Here is a 21,662-nt window from a genome sequence, read left to right as displayed (position 1 = left end):
ATTGTTATTCCTTAAAATTTCAAAATGCAGGTGTGTTCCAATGGGAATCAAGTGCAGGTATATATCCTTTTTCTGTAACTGCATGTCATGTCCTTTAATAATATTAAAACAGCATTTTAATTGGTTATGTGATGCTGCATCATATAGAATTTGAGTTAATATTCTCTTGTTTTTGTTCACTTAGGCGGTCTCTCACTAATTTTTACTACCCTAAGTAATAATACAATAAAAATCCTATCCTTCTACACAAATCTTGGACTGCCACCATTGATTTCTTTAAAATATTAGAAATTAATATCATATGTTTATGTTTTACTAGTTTTAGATGGTATATGAGCTCATCATAAAAAATTTGAAAATGCAAAACACATGTTTAACGTGTAGAGAAAAGAAATCACCTATACTTTTCAGAGATAATTGATTACGTTTTCAAAATTTTTTTAAAAAGATTTTATGTATTTAGTTTATTTGACAAAGAGAGAACACACAAGCGGGGGGGGGGGCATGGGGAGCAGAGGGAGAGGGACAAGGAGACTCTGTGCTGGGTGTGGAGCTCCTGATAACATTTTTACATGTACTTGGGATTTTTATCTGTGTAGCTGTAATTGCTCTTCAGTTTGAATTTTGTTACTATCTTTGCCAGATATATTTTTAAAATCAGGTTTATGTTTGTTCATGAAGCATTACATCTGTCTACATTTGGGATTGATTTATACAATAGGAAACTCTCTTTTTATTTAAAATTAAAAAGAATGTCTTGTTACTACATTGTCTTAGATGAGATAGTATTACTAGTTTGTAATCATTTTTTCCCCAGTTTCTTCCATGTTTGATAATGCACTCAGGATACCTAGTTTTAATTTTAGCAGTCTTGAACATATTTTTCCTCAGAGAGCCTAACATTTTTCTTGAAAGTTTTACAGTTCATCAGCATAGTAATTACATCATAATATATTCTAATATTTTAATGTCTTTTATAGCTATAAGTGTATCTGATAAGGTTAATTAGTGGTTATTCACCTATCAAATACCCCTACTATTGGCTCCCCACTACATATAAGAAAAAAAAATGATGTCCAAATTCCTTACATGGTATTTCAGATCTCCACAGTGTGGCACTAATCTACTTTTCTAATATCTTTTTCATCATTCTCCCATAAATGTATGTCTTCCAGACACTCTTCACCATAGCCTTAAGACAAAGAACATGCACTTCTGTGGTTCTGTACATTTGTGGGTTAAATCTCCTCAAATGACAGTCCACTTTCTGCTCTTCCTTGGCTCATCAGAATAAGTACCCTCTCCCCTTTGCTTTGAGTCTTCCAACACATCATCATGACCCCCCTTCACATGCAGTTGATGGCTTCTTTCCCATTTTACTCAGAGCCTTTTGTGCTTCAACTATGATGCATTCATTCCTCTTGTGTCCTATGTACCCACCAGACTATAAGACCCTAGAGAGCAGGACTATCACCAGTCATTTGTATGTCAACCAGCCTACTACGGAAAAAAAATGGAGTCAATGTAAGATCAGACTGGCTGATTGCTAGTGTTACTTAGAAATAAACACATCAACTATTCAGCCTCCTTTTCCTCAGGTAATGAAGCCAACCCCAATAACCTCTATTAACTAGAAAATTGTCATATACAATTTTGTTAGAAACAAGATCTTTTACTATCTACCACAACAGTATAACCATAATATAAAAATCTACAATATCTATGCTGTGAGTGGCTCCCCCTTCAATGGGGTGACTTTGTGTAATGTGCAACCTATAGCACCTTACACGCACTACCAGCCATGCCTCTCCATCCTTGTCTTATATTTTTATTATTTACTTTAATCTATGAGTCAAGGACATAAATTTAAAATATTGTGTGGTTTGTTTGGAGATACTGTAAATAGTATTTTCCTTCTACAAAGCAAAACAAATCTGAAGAAAGCAGACTCCAATAGGAGATATTAACTATCATCCTTGAATTAAAACTTACTTATCATAGTGACTTCTCACTTTTCTGATTATTTTAAATGGTCCTAGCCCTCTCCAGGCTAAACATGTAACATCAGTGTCAGTCCACATTTAGACCCAAATGCACATTACTTGTACATAATATAAACATCATTATTTGTGTATGGCTCATCTATCTTCAGAAATTATCTCATGATGTAAATATACCAGCACTAACACTTAGTATATGTCTGATTTGGGGCAAGTTCTTCCAGCTCTGCAAATCCATTTTCTTATTTACATAATGGAGAGAATACTGGCTTTATGGCATTGTTGGAAGAATTAAAGGAAAGAGATTATTACCCTAAATGTGCTAATCAATGCCTCCTGCCTTCAGAGAAAATAGGACCCCACCCATAGACCTTGCTGAAGACATGGGCCTAGGTAGACACAATAATACCCTCTTAGCCATAGAGTCCACAAGTCAATCAGTGTATGTGATGTGGAACCAATCAGATGCTCTCTCTGAGAAACTGGTACATTGAAATGCCGGATGATCTCGGTTAAAAAAGCTATAGAAGGGGCGCCTGGGTGGCTCAGTTGTTAAGTATCTGCCTTCGGCTCAGGTCATGATCCCAGGGTCGTGGGATCAAGCCCCGCAATGGGCTCCCTGCTCTGTGGGAAGCCGCTTCTCTCTCTCCCACTCCCCCTGCTTGTGTTCCCTCTCTCGCTGTTTCTCTTTCTGTCAAATAAATAAATAAAATCTTAAAAAAAAAAAGGCTACAGAAACCAACATGATTGCATAATTAGAACCAAAGGAGATCACAAAATCATTTCAATACTACAGCATGAAAGAAAGACAGGTCATGGTTAAGCAAAGACAGACACTTTCTGATAGAACAGAGCAGACACGCAAACGGAAGGTACTGAAAAAAAAGGAAGGAAGGAAGGAAGGAAGGGAGGAAGGGAGGAAGGGAGGAAGAGAGAGGGAGGAAGGAGAAAAATGCTTAGACTCAGAGAAAGGAAAATGGAGTAGCTATTTCCTATTTCACATGAGGCCTTGGAAGTAACAAGCCTTCTGTTTCAACAGATTTTCCTATACTTTTGTAACAGATTCTCCACTGAGGTTCAGTTTTTTGGAATGGTTTTTGAACCAAAAAATCCCTTATTTGAATGAAAAGAGCATAGCCCTTTTTCTAGCACACACTAGACACTCAATGAATGGAAATTTTCACTGATCAAGACTATAAACTCAAAGTACAAGGAAGACAATACAACTGTTACCGATTTTAATTTTAAAAAATCCATCAACCAAACCACATAGATGAATTTTTTTCCACTACACTGAGCTGCCATTGATAGAAATGTGGGTTGGGCTCATTTTGGCTTCCTGTAAATACAATCCAAGCATGAAGGAAACATAGACCTCTCCCCTACCCATGCCTTTTAACCTTTTGAAAACTGTAAACACTTACAAGATTCAGTGCCATAATGATTACAAAATTGATACAGACAGCAGCAGCTGATGTTGCAAACTGCCAGTGCTGTTTGATGAAATTCCACTTGAATGATGCAAACTGTTCCATGACAACCAGGCGATATACCACAACAGCAAACACTGCGGTGATCACCAAAGAAATCTACAATATGGGAGACCAGAGAAGACAGCCTTATTTTGCAAAATTAACAAAACAAAAGCAATACCATAGACCAATATACTGCACCTCCCCCCCGCCCCCAGCTAAAAGAATTTACTTTTCCAAGAAAGGACACATAAATTCAATTTTTTCCTTTAAGAAATTGAGTTTCATTAGAGTAAAAATACATGTTATAAGATTTAAACTGTTCAAATTTCCACTTTCAAGTGGAATGCTTAGTTTTAATTCATCAGGGCAACTCAAAGAATTTCCATTTTATCTTAGATGATCTTTGTTTCTTCCAAAGAGTGTTTTGTTTAAAGATATGCCCAAACTCTCTTTGTAATCATTCCCTGACTTGCTGTGATTTTAATTTTAATAGTATGTATTAAGCATACTAAACTGGATATGGTTTGACCATGAGGGTCACCAAATGAGTTGGTATCTTAGAAATTCCTCCTAAATGTGGAATCCCACAACATTATGATATTGATGGTTGTCCTTTACCATGAAGAATATTCCTGAGATAGAAACAAGAAGACGAGTGATTTTGTCTGAGGAAGGCTGATGTGGCTCAGGTTTTCCACTGATGGGATTCACTCTCTCCATCTTGTAATACTTGGCTTCAAACTGGGGACGAAGCGTTTCCTGTAAGATAAACTCAAGTCACCTACCTTTCAAAGTCATAAACTAAAAAAAATTAAAAAAAAAAATCATCCAATAATTGGAACAAAATTCCCGGATTTTGGCCTACTTTTAAAGCAAGTCTTGTAAAAGAAGTAACTTTGAAAAAAATAAAACACAAATTATTTTCCAAATAAACCCTAAACTATATTTTAATTAACACAATTTTCCACTAATGTAGTTTTAGGAAATATCATGGAAGTGCTTTGAAAAAAATTACATCACTTCAGCAATGATCTCTCTTTACTTCATGAAATAAGAAATCTTGTTAGTAAAAAACATCAAAGGAAAACCTAATGGTGTTTAGCTGCTTCCAGCATGGACGTTAAGGACAGTGAATAATTTTCTGCATCATATGTTATCCCAGTTTCCCTGTCTCCTGGTTTCCTAACATCTTACCTCCTCTTCTTCCCATTCAATAAGATCCCAAGTATAGGTCAGTGTACTTCTTCTCCTTTTCCAAAACTCCAAGAAGACTGTGGCTATAGATAGATAATAATAATATCATAATCATCATCATTATTATTCTTTGCCCAACCACATCCCATTCTTTCATCATTGTTTTTCTTTTTTGGATTAATGCATTTCTACCATACTATTAAATTATTAAAATAGATTAAATTTGTATTGGACTTTTGTTTTTCCCTCATCCTCCCTGTCTCTGTACACTGCTATCAGCATGAACTCCTAGAGAGTAATTTTTTCAATGGATTAAATAAGCAGAGGCCTTTGCTAGCCTGGCCCATCAGAGTGATGCTGTAAGAGCAGGTCAATATCAGTGAGCTAAATATATATTGGCCCGTTTGACTAGCATACGTTTCTCCGAAATCATGTAAAAGACCTAAAGAAAGGCTGCTACAGCCAGGAATGACAATAAAGACCAGATGCTACTCCTCCAGGATCCAGAGAGCAGTGGGGTGGGAGAGAGAGAAAGGAAAAGGACAAGGTTACCATGGTAGAAGGAGAACAAAAGAGAAAGACCAGAGAAGACACTCTTGGATGAAATTCTAGGTGAACTCAGCATAGACTAGAGAGGACTCAATGCAAAAAGTAAAGAAATGCCTGAATCATTAACTGGATTTTCTGTGTAAACAGTTAAGAGAACGATTGCTTTGTTTCTAGTAAGTGGGCTTCACCTTACAGCATTCAAGACATTGAAAACATCATTAAGACCTCACACGTGCATTCTTAAAAACTGTGGTATCATTCAATGATCCATTCATCCATCCATCCATCCATCCATCCATCCATCCATCCATCCATCCAACCATCCATTTGTTGTCCTCTTATTTTGGGCAAGGTACTCTAACCTCAGGGATTTCCTAATCTAGTAGAGAGAGACAGTCATCTAAATAAAGTTAACTTACATTGTAGTAAGAGTTACAATGAAGGAAGAATTACGGTGCAAACATAGAAACACATGCTTTTGGAAAAACACCACCACCACCACAAGCAGTACAGAGAAAAGGAGTGAGGTGTTCTTCCCAGTCTGTGTTTATTCTTCTCTATCCTTTAATGCAAAAGAATGCCAGGGGAAGATGATTCTGAGGTTTTGCTGGTTTTTTTTCTTTATAATTAGAAATCAGCCCTGATATTGGTTAGAAAATACAATGTTCATAATCACATTATCTTACATTTTTATCACACTTCACAATGTACAAAGTGCTTTCCCACATATGATTTAATTTTGTCACTTTCATAACACAAGTAGATATGGCAGGTATTACTATCATCAGATTTTTGAAACAAAGGTATAAAATTACTGTGTCCAAGATCATACAGCCAATAAATGGCACAGTCAGGACTGAAACTCTTGCTAGTTATTGTCCATACAGTCTTCATATTTTTAATTTTTTCCCCCCAGGCCTACTATCCTTGCTATCTACTGATTTTATATAAAGTTTTAAGAAAGTAGACAAGGCTAAAAGAATCAAGATAACCAAGCTTCACTGACAGGAGACAAATGAGGTTTTCCAAATACTGGATCTGCTATAAAAAAATGGTTATGCATAATCAGTGTTACCAACAGGGAGATCTAGAACTTAAAAGATAAGTGGGATATAGAGGAAGTATATTTAAGGAAAGACAGAGAGAAATAATTTATTATGAAAGGAAAACTGAATTTAAAAAAAAGCATTGTATTAAATAACCAACTATAACATGCAGTAATTATAAGCCTGGGACTTAAAGTCTTTCATACAGTACATGACATAGAATGGGTAATAAAATTCTAATTATCACTGATCTCAGTCAAGGTTTAAAATTTAAATGTGTCACATAGTCATTTCTTAATTTACCTTTCCAGCATAAACTTTGCTTAGAAGCATCTCACAGAAAATCTAAGAAATAAAGGTAATCTTGGTTTTGTGAGCCTGAAAACTGGCTTTGGTGTAATTTTAACTTCCACAAATGCTTTTACTTTGAAAATCAATAATAAACTAGGCTTTGTGTTAAAAATCCGTTCTCAGCTTGAGATATATTTATTTTATTCACAGATCATTAAACTCTCAAGTGAATCAATATTCTCACTTTCAAAAACTTTTAATTAGAAAGAGGGAATGTAGAGTAATTTATTAGTATGCTAGGGTGCCTGGGTGGCTTAGTGGGTTAGGTGACTGACTCGTGATTTTGGCTCAGGTCATGATCTCAGGGTCATGAGATCAAGCCCAGTGTTGGGCTTTGTGCTGAGTGTGGAGCCTGCTTGGGATTCTCTGTCTCCCTCTGCCCCTATCCACCACTCCTTCCCTCTAAAAAGAAAAAAAAAAAAATTTATCAGTATGCCAAACACCAAAGAAGGAAAGAAAGTACCACTTACCAATCCCTACTAAATTTAATAAAAACAAAATTAATAATGAAAGTAGCTAACTTTGAAAATTAAAATAGTGGTTGCTTCTGGGACTGTGGTGACCGGCAGGTGGCATGGGGAAACCATTGGAGGTGACGAAAATATTACATATTTTAACAGGAGAGGTGACTATACAAGTTTATGTCATTTTTAAAAAAAGATTTTATTTATATATTTGAGAGAGAGAGAGAGAGCAAGCACAAGCAGGGGGAGTGGCAGAGGGAGAGGGAGAAGCAGGCTCCCCGCTGAGCAAGGGGCCAATGCAGAACTCCATCCCAGGACCCTGGGATCATGACCTGAGCCAAAGGCAGACACTTAACCGACTGAGCCATGCAGGTGTCCCTTTCATTTTCAAAGGTGATCAAAAAACACCTAGAATCTGTAGATTTCACTTGTATGTAAATTATTCCTCAAAGACCAGATTTTAGAAAGTAAGTAATTTTGAAAATACCAAGTGATTAACAATATCAACGGGTTCGATCTTTACGACAAGCTGGTAGTTTTCCCCCAGGTTTACGGCAGGAGGCTCTGAGCTTGCAGTGAGGGCCTGAAAAGGAAGCAGGATGCTGGGAAGACTGTATCTCACTGCACAGCCAGTTTAAGAGCAGAAGAAAACCCAAATTATGAACCCGGGCAATTAGACTGGACCTAAAGAGTCAGCTGAGCATTAAGGAGGCTTTCACGGTACGCTGACACAAATATATCAAGTAGCCATGGAAAGAAGAAAGGGTTTTTACATATGCCAAGAGCTGAGAAAAAAGGGCAGAGCAGAAGCACCCAGCAGAAATGGCTTCAAGGTCCTCTCCGGTAGGTAGACGTGTGGACTAATAGAAATACAGTAGGAAAGGCTGGCCTTACTCTAAACTACTGAGTGCTCCATCCATCTGAATGCATTCAAATTCCCATAAAACATAAACAGATAAACCACCATACTGTCCTGAGTCATTAGCAAGGTTTGTCCCACTGGCTCACATTTTGCCCCCTTGACTAAAGAGTAGGTTCCAAATGATACAAATGTGAGATGGGGAGGCTAAACACTTTAAGGCCTCAATTCAGTGACTTTGTCCTTCCAGAAGCATTCTCTGAACTGGACCCCTTTCCTGATAGCAAAGGATGGGAAAGGGGTTGAGCTGGCATCCAGTTCAGGATTGAAGAATGAGAATGAAGGACTCCGTTAATCAGTGACTTAAAAAAAAAAAGTGAAAGTGACAAGCAATCATTAGTCATTTTATTTTAATTGGTGATGAAAGGTTTGGCATGAACTAACGTGGAAAGACTAAGGAACGATGGCTCAGAACGAACAGGGTGACAGAGAACGTGAGATGGTAAAGAGGACAGGGAGCTTATTAAACTGCCTTAATGTAAAAGTGAAAATGCTTTAAAAATGAACGTGTATAAAGGGAAAGCCATTTCACTTAGAAGGATGTGTCACTACAAATATAGATGTAGATGAAGTTATAGAAATTTGTAGTATATATTGTATCTCTAGTATACGTGTTTATATACTGTGTATATATGATTAGTAGCTAGATGAATCTGATATATGATAGCTACATATACATTGTGCCCAAAAGAATATTTACCAAAGTGTAAACACTAATTGTCTGTGGAAATGGATTATGGAGCATTTTTATTACCTACAAAGTACACACTGTACAAGAAGTAGAAACCACCTATGTTCTTTTTACCCCTCCGTGTGTACAGTTTATCAGCTCTTCCCCTTGGTCCTGTGAAAGTAGGTTGGGGATGGGGTAGGAAGAGAAGAGGCCTCCTTTGGAGAAGGGCATTTTGCGATCAGGGGAAAGCCAGCTTTCACATGAATCACTGAGGTAGGAGGAATATTATGGAGAAGCTGAAGACGATACTGCATACTTCTGTTCCTTAGCAACCATACATTGTATTTATTTTTTTACTCCTGCTCTCTGACTATAATGACATACTTTTCTCACTTTAAATTTCAAAGATACACATGCTGCATCTTGAACTTCCATTTATTTCCTCATGTCCATTTCCAAAGGCTTTTCCTTGTGATCCAAAGTCAATGGCGCAGAGTGACAGAATTGTAAAGTTATGCATCTCAAAGAGGTTAGATTCTCCCCCTCCTCCTCCTCCTCCTCCTGCTCCTCCTCCTCCTCCTCCTCCTGCTCCTCCTTCTCCTTCTCCTTCTTCTTTTTTAAGTAGGATCCACGCCCAGTGTGGAGCCCAGGGCAGGGGTTGAACTCATGACCCTGAGATTGAGGCCTGAGCTGAGACCAAGAGACAGATGCTTAACCGACTGAGTCACCCAGGTGCCCCTCAAGCAGGTTAGATTCTCTATATAGTTTGTTCCAAGTTATTTATTTCAAATTTAGAGAAAACAAGGCCCAGAGTGGTTGACAAGTAACACGGGCCTCGTCTAGAAATCTGCCAAAGCATCTACAACGCTTTACTGTATTTTTCCCTATGTCTGCTTTTTCCTACACTTGAAGTTAAGTTTCTAGAATGCCTTTTCCCTCAGCATTTTTAGTGCTTGGCACACTGACATGTTCAATAACTGTTACATTGAATTATTGAGTGGAACCGAGTGTTTGTGACTCTAACTCCTGGTCACATGCTCTTTCCATTATTCCAGAGGTTTTCAAATTATGCTCCATGGAGACAGGGAAAGAGAGTCCCTCATCAGAGAAGTCCATTCTATATCTGTTTTATACATTGAGCCATCAAGTTCAATTTTATGTGGAAAAGTCATTATTACTTAAAAAGTTCTAAAAACAACTTCACTGCACTTCAGGGGGTGGGGCTCACGGAGATGGGGCCGGGGAAAGAGGTCAATTCCGAACACAAATGAAGTTAAATATGCCCGAATATGAAGAACAAAAAGGAATTGCAAGTATTGTTTTCATCAGAAGAGATAAAGATTTAAAACCATCTCAAAAGAAGCCCCGGCTGAAACAATAGTTTATCAGAGAAACGCTTCTGAGACTGCCAACGTAGATAACACCGGAGTACCACTAAAGACCTTCCACTCCCCAGATTTATTTTCAGCTACATCCTCGAGCATAAGGTGCCTTTCCCACACAGTATTGCAACATCACCATACATGCGGTAGAAACAGAAACCTCACAAAACAGGTTGTACAATTCGCAGGAGCCACGAACGTGGAACACTTTACATTTCCATGAAAGCTACCTTCTTTCTTTCTTTTTCCGGTTAGCACTTTACAAAAATGTAATTAATGGAGTTCCTTCCATCAGGATAAAGCAGGCTAATCAATATAAGGAGCTTAAATATGTGTGAAGTGACAGATTCTGAATATTTGGGCTGAATGGTACAAGACCCAAGCATGCGTGAAACTGGTTTGTCAAGACTCGCTTGTCTTGTGAAATTTCCTCTTTGTCTAAGGACATGCAGTCTCTCTCTGACTTGACTTCCAATTTCCCTCCCCTTCTTCTTCCTTGCTAACAATATTAAGTAACAAAGAAAACCACAAATAGCTAGGTTCTAAGAACAAGGGAAGGCCAACATTTGGACTTTCAGTACTGAAAATCTTCACCGATTCCTAAAATCAGACTTGATCATTTTTCCCCTAGGAAAATTCATTTAGAAATAAGAAGCAACACAGAAACAGCACGATGTCCTATTAAAATCCAGTGAGAACTCTCACGACAATCTGGACCAGAGCAGACTCTTAACTTTGACATTAACAGTCCCTCTAAAGCTAACTCTTCTGTCACTGGAGGTGGTTATCGGAGTCCACACAAATAAAAACTTGTCAGTTTTTGCCATATATTTTTATAAAATACAATGTAACCTTTTAAACACAGGATTAATTTTTCTCAGGCCCTCTCTTCATCTTACCATTCAACTATTTGATACACTTATATTCCTTAATTCTGTTGAACATTTTCTGATTACAAATGTAGAAATAGCAGCAAAAATAACTGGAACACCGCCTTGTCTGATTGACTTCTGACATACAGGGTCTTTCAGTATAAATATATGCTGAGTGAATTAAAACTGTAAAGAAGAAACTAAACATCACCTACAATCTCACCACCGATAAAACAGTTATAATTAAAATTTTGATAATTCCCTCCAAGGTATTTTTCTTGAACAGTCTATTTAAGGCTGGTATGTTGCCAATACTCAAAGGTATGGCCATACTAGTTGTTAATTTATGACTGAAAAAAGGAAAAGCAAACTCATAACCGAGTCCCTGACTTGCCTCACACCCCTCATGCACTGGTCTGTCCTTCCCAGGAAAGCTTCACCAGGACAGGACACCTGTCCAGTTTACCCCTGAAACAGTTTGTGGCCTCCAACAAAGCGCTCTGGAACTGAGGTCTGCATTCATTCTGACTAGCCAGTGCCAGAGCCCTAAACATTGTTAAATATTTGCCTTTTCCTTACAAGCATCCCTCTGGAATTGGGTACATTTCAATTAGAACTGTACTTGGTACCACAGGTGAATGACAGTCACTATAAAAGAAATGACTAACTTTGCATTTATCATAAGCATTGTAAAATGTATCTTCTTGATCAAGTTACAGCAATCCTCAAAACGAAACAAAACAAAACAAAACAAAACAAAAACACAACATCTAGGAAAGGCAATGTGGTGCTGGAGAAAGAAAATGGCTTGGAGTAGGAATGTTCTGGGTTTGAAAGCTGCCTATCCACTTTTCTAATTGTGTGACAGATGCCTTGGACGAATGTCTACATAATGAGAACCCTCCATTTTCACAACTTACAGTGAAAGTAGTAAAATCATCCTCATAGGGGCATTGAATGAATTAAGTGAGGTACAGTTTGTAAGTGGTCAAATTATGCTTAATTCATTTTAATAGTATAATAAATTACCATAACCATTTTTTTCAACATTCTGTTAGTTGTTATCCATAGGAACTTTATATAGGCAAAGGTCTTGGTTTCTACTGCATAAGAGATATACAATATAAAATTTACTTTATAAAATTTAAACATATTGTATATCTTCTTGCAGGAAAAATAAAGCTATTGTCATTTATTTATATTTCAATTGATTCACAAATTCAGTCTTGGTCAGTTTCCACATACTTTCTTTTGCCCATAATCTACCAAATGATTCATATTGTATTTAAGACTGTAAAACTGCTTCTAGAGTAAATAATTCAATTCAAAACTTATGTTTTTGAGAGCATATTTGTCTATTTATAGAGAGCATACAAGAAAGTGAAAATGAGTTGCATCATATTCCCAAAGAGGAAGAAGAGAACTAGCATTTATTGAGCACTTACAATGTCCCAGACTTTGTGCTAGCTATTTTTAAATTAACCAGTATCATTTCCACAACAACCCAGGTAAATACAAGGTTATTAATCTCACTCAGTTGATAAGCAAATTGAAGCTTTTGGAGGTTAAGTTACCTGAGGAAGATATTTGGCCGAAATTCAGATCCATTCCAAATGCTGACCTTTTTCTGTGCCAAAGGAAAAATTACTCCAAACATGGTTTGGGATAGAACTTTTCAAGCTGTATAATTTGCAACATCTTTCTGGGAAGAAATTAGCATCACAGATGAAATGTTTAAGAATACTTCTTTCTTTCTTTCCTTCCTTGTTTCCTTCCTTCCTTCCTTCCTTCCTTCCTTCCTTCCTTCCTTCCTTCCTCCCTCCCTCCCTCCCTCCCTCCCTCCCTCCCTCCCTCCCTTCCTTCCTTCCTTCCTTCCTTCCTTCCTTCCTTCCTTCCTCCCTCCCTCCTTTCTTTTTTCTTTCTTTCTTTTTTCTTTCTTTCTTTCTTCTTCTCTCTTTCTTTCTCTCTCTTTCTTTCTTTCTTTCTTTCTTTCTTTCTTTCTTTCTTTCTCTTTCTTTCTTTCTTTCTTTCTTTCTTTCTTTCTTTCTTTCTTTCTTTCTTTCTTCCTTCCTTCCTTCCTTCCTTCCTTCCTTCCTTCCTTCCTTTCTTTCTTCCTTCCTTCCTTCCTTCCTTTCTTTCTTTCTTTCTTTCTTTCTTTCTTTCTTTCTTTCTTTCTTTCTTTCTTTCTTTCTTTCTTCTTTTCTTTCTCTACAAATTTCTAAAAGACCTAAATGAGAGTGAGAACTTCTGGGAGGTTGGCTGCTCGCCATTCCGTGTTCCATCAATCAACAGTCTAAAGTTCTTTGACCATAAATCTTTTCTGTTTTTGTTGTTGCTGTTTGGAGTCTAAAAATGATTACCAACCACTATCTTTTCTTATAACTGCCTCTACTAAGACAGAAATCTTTGCATCGATCTCTTAGAGGACTTTTCCTTTGCAGTAAAACCCTGATAAAATTTTGATACATGCTTATACCTTAATTGTCTAAAGAGATTACTTTATTTTATTGGACCACTATATCTGAATTTGTGGAGACAGACATGCAGAAGCAAACTTAATGCTTCTTGGGCCACAATTCAAGCAAATAGTTACTTAGTCAAAGAATGATTGAATCGTGTATATTTATAATTTTGATGTGCCTAAAAGCTCCCTTTACACACAGCCAGAATCTCTGACTTCCTCAAATACTGTGCAGTAGACTGGCCCTGAGTGTTTCTGACAGTTGGTTAAGCTAATGTTGAGTCAGGGATACATTTAGTTTGTGTTTAGGGAGATATATTTAAGTGGTTTGCAGATAATTCCACAAATTGTTCAGTGATTATTAACTATCTTAAGAGAGCAATGGATTCTGAGAAAACTCCTTTTACTTCATGTGCAGACTCGGGTGCCAGCCCAGCGATTATATGGAGAGATGGCATGTTTTGGGGTGTCCGGCAGTGATGAAGCAAGAGAAATAAGATCTGAAGTACAGGAGCCAAAAACTACCCTATGGAAAATTATTTTTAAAATTTCAACTCATGGGGCACCTGGGTGGCTCAGTCAGTTAAGTAGATGTCTCTTGGTTTCGGCTCAGGTCATGATCTCAGGGTCATGAGATCAAGCCCCACGTCGGGCTTCACTCTCAGTGCAGTGTCTGTTTGAGATTTTCTTCCTCTGACCCTCCCCCATCTCACTTGAATAATAAATAAAATCTTTAAAAAAATTAAATTTCAAGTCATATCTGAAACACACCAGAGACCTTCTCAAATTTATATTAAAAATGCATAACACTACCAATAATGAATTATAAAGCTGAAATAAACTTTTCAAAACTATCAACAAAAAAGACTTTCAATTCACCATGTTAGAGAAAGAGGAAAGACTGAATTGCTTTTCTATACATTCTCTGAAATATTTTATATTTTTAAACGTCATATTAAAAGGTAATTTAATAAAACACAGACAGAAATGCAGGACAGAAAGCATTACAGAAATATGGTAGGCAGTTCGCTAATTAAAATATTGTTACTTCTCTAGATTTTTGACTTTATGTATTTGGAGATTTTTAAAACTTGTAAATTTGTGATTTTCCCCAGTTTAGTTAATTCATAGCTCATTTTCTGTTCATATTTTTTAGCTTGCAAAACTGTGTGTCTCCTTCCCATGAGGAGCAGTAATGTATCACTCACATGTATGCCAGCATCCCGCTAAATGTTTCACACATGTTGACTCACTAAATCCTCACAACAGCTCCATGTGTAAGAAATGATTTTTTTATTGCTGTTTTACTGATGATGATACCAAAGTTCAGAAATAAAGTTTTCCTGCCCCAAATGAACTTGACTGTGTGCCCCACATCACTCTGACTCCTAAAGCAGGTTTACTAGCTTCAAATATTCGTTCGAAGGGAGGATTCCCAATAATCCTAAGTGTCCTCCTTTAAGGATTCTGTCCTGATTCCATACAAAAATTTCTTTCTTGTTTTGTAGCTAAGAGCTTCTAGGAACCGTCAGCTTGGTTAAACACAGCATGTTTTCATTGTTCTCTCCAAAGTGTTTAAAATGCTTCGAGTCTAAATGGATGAGAAAGGCACTTGTCATTGCTATTTCTTGTCCGTGAACTTGATTTCAAAATCCCCTTCAGGTCATGGATAAGTTTCCTTTCTCTTCTGCCTTGGGTTCTGAGCCAAAAAACAAATCAAGACTCTTCTTCAGAGTGGACAGACCTAGCGTTGGCATCTTGTTCTTTCCTCACTGTGCCCCTTGCAAGGTCATGGCACAGCGCTGGGGACACTCAGCAAATAAACTCTGTATGCTGCTGCTGCCATGGTTATTATTTAGCTATTCTAACTTTCCAGCCAGAAAAAAACAAATTAGAGATGCCCAGATCTTCTAATTATCTGCCTTAATATTTTTTTTAGAAAGCACTAATAAATCAACCTTTTCCTCAAGGTGACAAAAGTTATATTATCCATCTGCCAGTTTTGCCATTTTATTATATTTACGGCTCGTTGTAACTCCATGAAGTCCCTATAAACATAAATTGCATAGTTGATAAACGGAGCAGTAGTCATCTAAGGAGATTACACTTAGTAACGAAATCAGGGCTCTAAAAGAAGGAAACTTGCATGACGGTATATCCCATCATACAGGAATGAATCCGCTGTGGGGCACTTCCGCACAACAGAATATCGTGTACTTAAAGAGAGCAATATCATTTTCCAGCAGGTTGCCACTTGCAAAGCTGAGCAGTTGTTTTGGGTGCTAGGAATAAGAGGCTTCACTTCAGAATTCCTCTATGAGCAGGAGTCTAGAGGGAGCCCAGAACTCTCCATCTTAGCAAGATGCCCCCATGTCCCTATCCTACACACACACCTTTTCCTTCTATTATCACCTGCAACTGGGTCCATCATGACTCAGTCATTGTGCTCCTTAATTCTGTTCATAGCAGTTATCTCAAGACCAGGATTACCAGATCATCCCTTAACTCTCAGATTTTGATCCTCTAGTTTCAGGGAAACAGATTGCCTTTGTGACCATCTCCCACTCCTTCCCAACACTGAGAAACTTTCACTATATTCTCTTTTGCTCAGAGTCATCAACAGTAACTTACATCCCCTCACCTCCTTGTGCTCACTGAAACCTGGGACAGCCCTGGAACCCCAATTTTCATATGGCATTCTCAGGTAATAGCTATTTGTCTCCCATACCAATTGGGACTGAAGATGAGGTGGTGTATTTCTTGCTGCTCCTTATTGCTGCTTCAAGACCATTTCCTCTCCCTCCTCATTCACAGATTTGAGTCTCATGTTATCAACCCATACTTCCTACTACCTCTCTCAGTGGAAGTCATCTACCACTCCCTGGGGACACTTCCCTAGCTCATCTTAAGATTTTTAAACTCTTGGCTTAGTGTAACTCTTTTCAACATAATTCCTAAAATAATTCTTGGAAACAGCAATATACACAGAAAATCTTTCTGGGACCTCAGCTCTATCTTCCTAGATAGTTTCTCCTAGTTCTTCTCCTAGTTCTAGATAGTTCTTTCTAGTTGTTTTCTCCTAGTCTATTGCACTCATGTACTCCCACAGCACACTTTTGATCAATGACTGCAAACTCTCTAAAATCTCCAATTATCACCTCCATTCGTCTAGCTCACTCCCTATAAACTTCAATTCCAACGACCCTTTGATCCAGATTTTCAATCCATTGATGCTTGGAGAAGATTTTCAATCCTCAACTCCATCATATTTTGACTGTCCTTTCCTCTCCTGGTGCCCTCACTTTCTTCTTTATGATTCTAATGGTCTGCCATTATACTCACCCACCTGCATACACCCTCAGAGCTCTAGCTCTTGTCTCAGTTTGTCATAAACTCATAGTTTGAACATGACCCTAGTTAAAAACAACACTCCACCTATTGTCTATCTGTACCCAAGCACACCAATATCACTGGAGAAAAAGACAGGTATGCTGGGTGAGTTGATTTGTTTTAAATTAATGACTTGAACAGACCTGTGCCATGCTATCATACCTTCTCTTTTCTCTTTTAACATCCAGCACATACACTCTTATCACTCTCAGTTGCAATTCTGCTGTCTCCCTCATCATTCGAAATAAAGTATTCAGAAGAAATTATCCCCTAAAACCACACCTACTCACTTACCTACACTTACGTGCAATAGCGTCTACACTCTCACTGGCTGTAACAGAAGATTTATGAACTCATAGTTAAAATCAACTCTTCTTGTAAACTAGCCCCCATCCCTTATCACCTGCTACAGCAAATGCCCAATGATGTACATGTACTATCATACAAAGATGCCCAAGAAATAACCTTAAGTGAAAAAAAATCTGATTCTATAAAGAGCCAACAATTGGAAGAATATTTTAGGTAGAAGGAAAGTGAGCTTGCAGATGTCTTACACTTAGTATTTTCACATTTTTTTGTTATTATGGTTAATTCTATTTGTTTATATACTTATTCATTTAATTCATCCGTTTATACATTTATTGAGCATATAGTCTATGCAAGGAATTATTCTAGCTCTTTGGATAAAGCAATTAAGAAAGCAGACCAAAGATGTTTACTTTCATGAACTTTCTAGTACAGGAACAGACAATAAACAACAAAAACAAGGTAAAGGGTATGTTAAGTGACTATAAGTGCTGTGGGTAAAATAATGCAGGAAAGGAGATTAAAAAGATTAAAATGGGTCAGGAAAGGAGGATTGTAGTTTTTATAAAGATGACTAGGGAAAGCCTCTCTATCAGGAAAAAAATCAATTAATTGGAGAAATAAAATTGGAAAAACTTCATTTTTCTTTTCGTTCTTTTTTTTTTTTTTTTTTTTTTTTTAGATTTTATTTATTTGACAGAGAGTGAGAGAGAGAGCCAGCACAAGCAGGGGGAATGACAGAGGGAGAGGGAGAAGCAGGTTCCCTGTTGAGCAGAGAGCCTGACGTTGAGCTCGATCCCAGGACCCTGGTATCATGACCTGAGCCAAAGGCAGACACCCAACCAACTGAGCCACCCAGGAGCCCTGAATTATTTCATTTTTTACACTCAATTACTATTTATTGAGCAACTACTATGTGCCAAGGTATAGACACAAACTCGAAATAATTTAATATCAGTGTTTCCATGTTTGGTTGGAGTCAGCTCAACTTCTGTTCACAGTGATGCTGAAGCTTTAATTTCTACCATCTCTAAACAAAAATTATTATAGTTATAACTATAGTTATTGAACCCTACCAAGTGTTTTTCTACCTTATCTTATTGACTCCCCACAGGTGATTAGGATGTAGGTGTCACTCTTGCTATTTTACAAATGAGAAAGCAGTCTTGGAAATGCGATGGTGATTAGGCAAGGTTATGAAACCAGTTAAGTGGCAAAGCCAGGATTCAAGAAGAAAATTGTGAGTCGGTAGTCTGAGCCTTTCCTCCATTCCCACTGCTCTCTGGGTGATGATAAGCCTGCAGTACCCAGCCAGAGGAAGAGCCCCAGAGTTCCGCCATTGAATGAAGATTCCGTGGGGCTACCCTATGCTAACAAAGCTATCCTGGTAACATATGCAGAGCGTGACCATGCCTGCAATGGTAATGCTATGAAGAAGGTAGTGTTTACTTTCAAAATGTCTCCATCACCTTTTAGCAATAACCTCCCCCCCCCCCCATGCTCTCTCTGGCTTTTTTTTTCTCCTTGATGGAACTGGAAGGGGAGCTGAAAAGGCATAGTGAACTCCTATTGTGTCAGGGCCTAATTGGTACAGAAAAATGCCCAATAAAATATTCTGTATCTATGAACAGCTTGAAGCTTAAGCATTATTTAGAAATTAGTGAAAATGTAACACACTAAATCAGTGGTCTTCAAAATTTTTGTATAAGCTTTAAAATCATTTTGTAAAATTGTTTATCCTTTTGTATAATTTTATAAGGACATCCAGAAATTCTTTTTTATCATATATGTAAATATTTGCAAAAGATGTAATTTCCAGTGCACTATAAAAATGGACATTTTAAAATATAACTTTTATATTAGTCTTTTATACTTAACTCATACCCCTTAAAATACATTTGCCATAAGCTCTTACTATTGTAAAATTTTAGTTGTTTCATTTTATCCTTAAATCTACTTCTGTTCTGTTTCTGTCTCAGAATATTATCCTTTATATTTTGTCTGAAAGTATTTATTATCTTCTCGTACTTCTAACAAATAAAATTTAGATAATAAAACTAGCTATTGTCATTTGAGGAGTAAGAAAAAGAAATTAAAATAATTTTTAAAATTTCTTGTGAACATGAGGCTCTTATTTTTTAAAAAATCTGAATTGAGTTATCATTATGACTAACAAAAGAAGAAAATTTATTCTAAAATTTGATAGATATTAAACATAAAATCTAAGATTTTATTATAAACACATCTCTTAAGGGTATCAATGGGCTTTTTGACTGGTTTTCAATTGGTTCAGCTCTCCATGATATGTATTACTTCTTGCTACAATGAGAGGTTTCAGCATTAACTCTAGGTTAATCTTTTGTCTTTATGAGGATATTTATGAAGCAAACATCTTCACATAAATGTGTAGAGAGGAATGCAACATGTTTTGTTATAGTTACGTTGTTTGCTTCTCTGAACTACAGCTGAATTAAAGTTTGTATGTGATATATCATGCTCTTTCAAATCAGGTTTTTACAACCTTCCTTAGCTCCTCATTTTATGTAGGTATGCGTGCAAGTATGCACACCTGCATATATGTATATGCTATGTCACACCTTCTACTTAACAAAGGGTGCTGTTGTAGAATGTCCTTAGCAATAAAATGGAACACTTAATCTTTCCATAAATTATTGTTAAATGAAGAAGACCATATTATAATACCACATGACTTAGGAAAAAAGATAAGCTTATGTCAAACAATCGTTAGCACTCATGAGAATAATCCCTCGATTTCTCTAACATAATATTGAAACAAATGTTATCAACCATAAGGAAATTTTCCAGCCATCAATTTCCATTGTATTTCTGAAGAAGGTCATTAAATTATCCTCAAATAATATAACCATGATGTTATTTGTTTTATTATTAATCAAATGTTTTTTTCTTAAAGCATCCATGATCCTGTGGGGGAGATAAAACATGAATTCAGTTTACACCATGTTTCAAACTCAAAACCTGCTATTAATGGATTTGATCTATGGCAACTAATTCCCTGTGTGTGGCATCAGCATCAGGCATGTGATGCTATACGATTTATATATAAGGGATACCATTTTGGATCCAGAACAATGTTTTAATTTTATTTGAAGCATGGTCCCAAGTTATATTCTAGTTCAACTTTCAAAGCCATCAGTGACAATAATGTAACTTCATGTTCTAGTAACTCTACTTGTTATCAGTTCCACCATTTCAAACAAAGAGAAGGTATTTCGTTCTTCCAATAAGTATTGTGAGACTTAATGGGTGTGAAGCAATTGGAGAGGGCCAGATGAAAGGTACCATAGTAGGTAAGCACAAAATAATTAGATAGGCATTGTACCATGTGTCATCTCAGCTGGCCTGGATGACTAAATTGCCAGCTAGTTATCCCTTACCGTTGCGTTCCCCTGGAGAAACAAGACCAACATGGGATTGGTCTTATCTAGAACATGGTATATACTTGGGAATGTATCTCACTGAGACTTGTTTGGCAAGAAATTACTTCTTCTTCTTCTTCATCTTCTTCTTCTTTTTTTTTTTTTTTTTAAGATTTTATTTATTTATTTATTTGACAGAAAAAGAGAGCACAAGTAGGGGGAGCAGCAGGCAGAGGGAGAGGGAGAAGCAGTCTCTCTGGTGAGCAGAGACCCTGACACAGGGCTCGATCCCAGGACCCTGGGATTATGACTTGAGCTGAAGGCAGACGTTAAACCGAGTGAGCCACCTAGACGCACCAAGAAATTACTTTTTAACTACAACTCAGGTGATTTCACAAAGATGTCTGATCATAAGTAAATGGGCTAAGTAACCACTGAGGCATTAAATGCATGCATACTTCTTATTTTATGACTTTACTTCCAGATGTGCTCATGACAGGGAGGGTAAATAGGGTTTATCTCTAGGGTCATTACTAACCAATTGGTTATGGTTGTCAGGAGGGCAACGATGAAGAGGATTCTGAGGACACAGGTAGAGTCTTCAATAAAGGGGTTCATGGGATTTGAGATTCGACGCTTACACAGTGAAAGCAGAGAGTTGTAGCAAAAGTACCTTGTAATTTCCATGCCTGGCACAGGCCATAATTACCCTGGTCAAGTCAGAAAGTGGTAATGATATTCATACACATATCTAGGAAAATCCCTAAGGGCATGGCACACCCAACCCTGCCAAGTCATGCTCAGATGTCTAAGTAGACAGAAAATATTTTGTTAGTTGGATTTTTTCCTAGTAACTGACTAATCTGAAAATAACCAATTGAATTCTATTAAGCCATTGCTCAGTAACCAGTTGTTTGATTAAATTCAACTTGCTTTTCTTCATACCCGTGCAGATACGGCTTAAATATCCTTTGAGTAAACATTTTTTTAGGGGTTGGTTTAATTTCTAATCATACTCTGAAGGGGCCTTTGGACCTCATAAAATTTAAAACTACAGCATTACCTTGTTCTTTCCTGGGGCCAATTAACTGGGCAGATTCTTTACATTCAATTTGAAGCTCCTGTACTTTAGCTAAAGTTTCATTTTCTCTCCCAGCAGTAGGAAACCTACCTCCTTGCACA

The 21,662-nt window shown here is 37.2% G+C and overlaps 1 protein-coding gene across 2 annotated transcripts in view; it reads right to left on the bottom strand.

Annotated features, from left to right (window-relative positions):
• Positions 1-21,662, bottom strand: part of ANO3 (anoctamin 3) — a 396,077-nt gene that overhangs the window by 42,879 nt on the left and 331,536 nt on the right. For both annotated transcript variants that reach the window (XM_045808600.2, XM_087855357.1), the window contains 3 exons: positions 4,670-4,752; positions 4,094-4,234; positions 3,425-3,589 (listed from right to left, as the gene is read on the bottom strand). In XM_045808600.2, the coding sequence (XP_045664556.1) occupies positions 3,425-3,589; positions 4,094-4,234; positions 4,670-4,752 (389 nt within the window). The remainder of the gene's footprint in view (positions 1-3,424; positions 3,590-4,093; positions 4,235-4,669; positions 4,753-21,662) is intronic.

Source organism: Ursus americanus, chromosome 24, assembly GCF_024610735.1.
Source record: "Ursus americanus isolate L20-20 chromosome 24, mUrsAme1.1.p, whole genome shotgun sequence".
Taxonomy (NCBI): domain Eukaryota; kingdom Metazoa; phylum Chordata; class Mammalia; order Carnivora; family Ursidae; genus Ursus; species Ursus americanus.
This window is presented reverse-complemented; position numbering and strand designations above follow the sequence as displayed.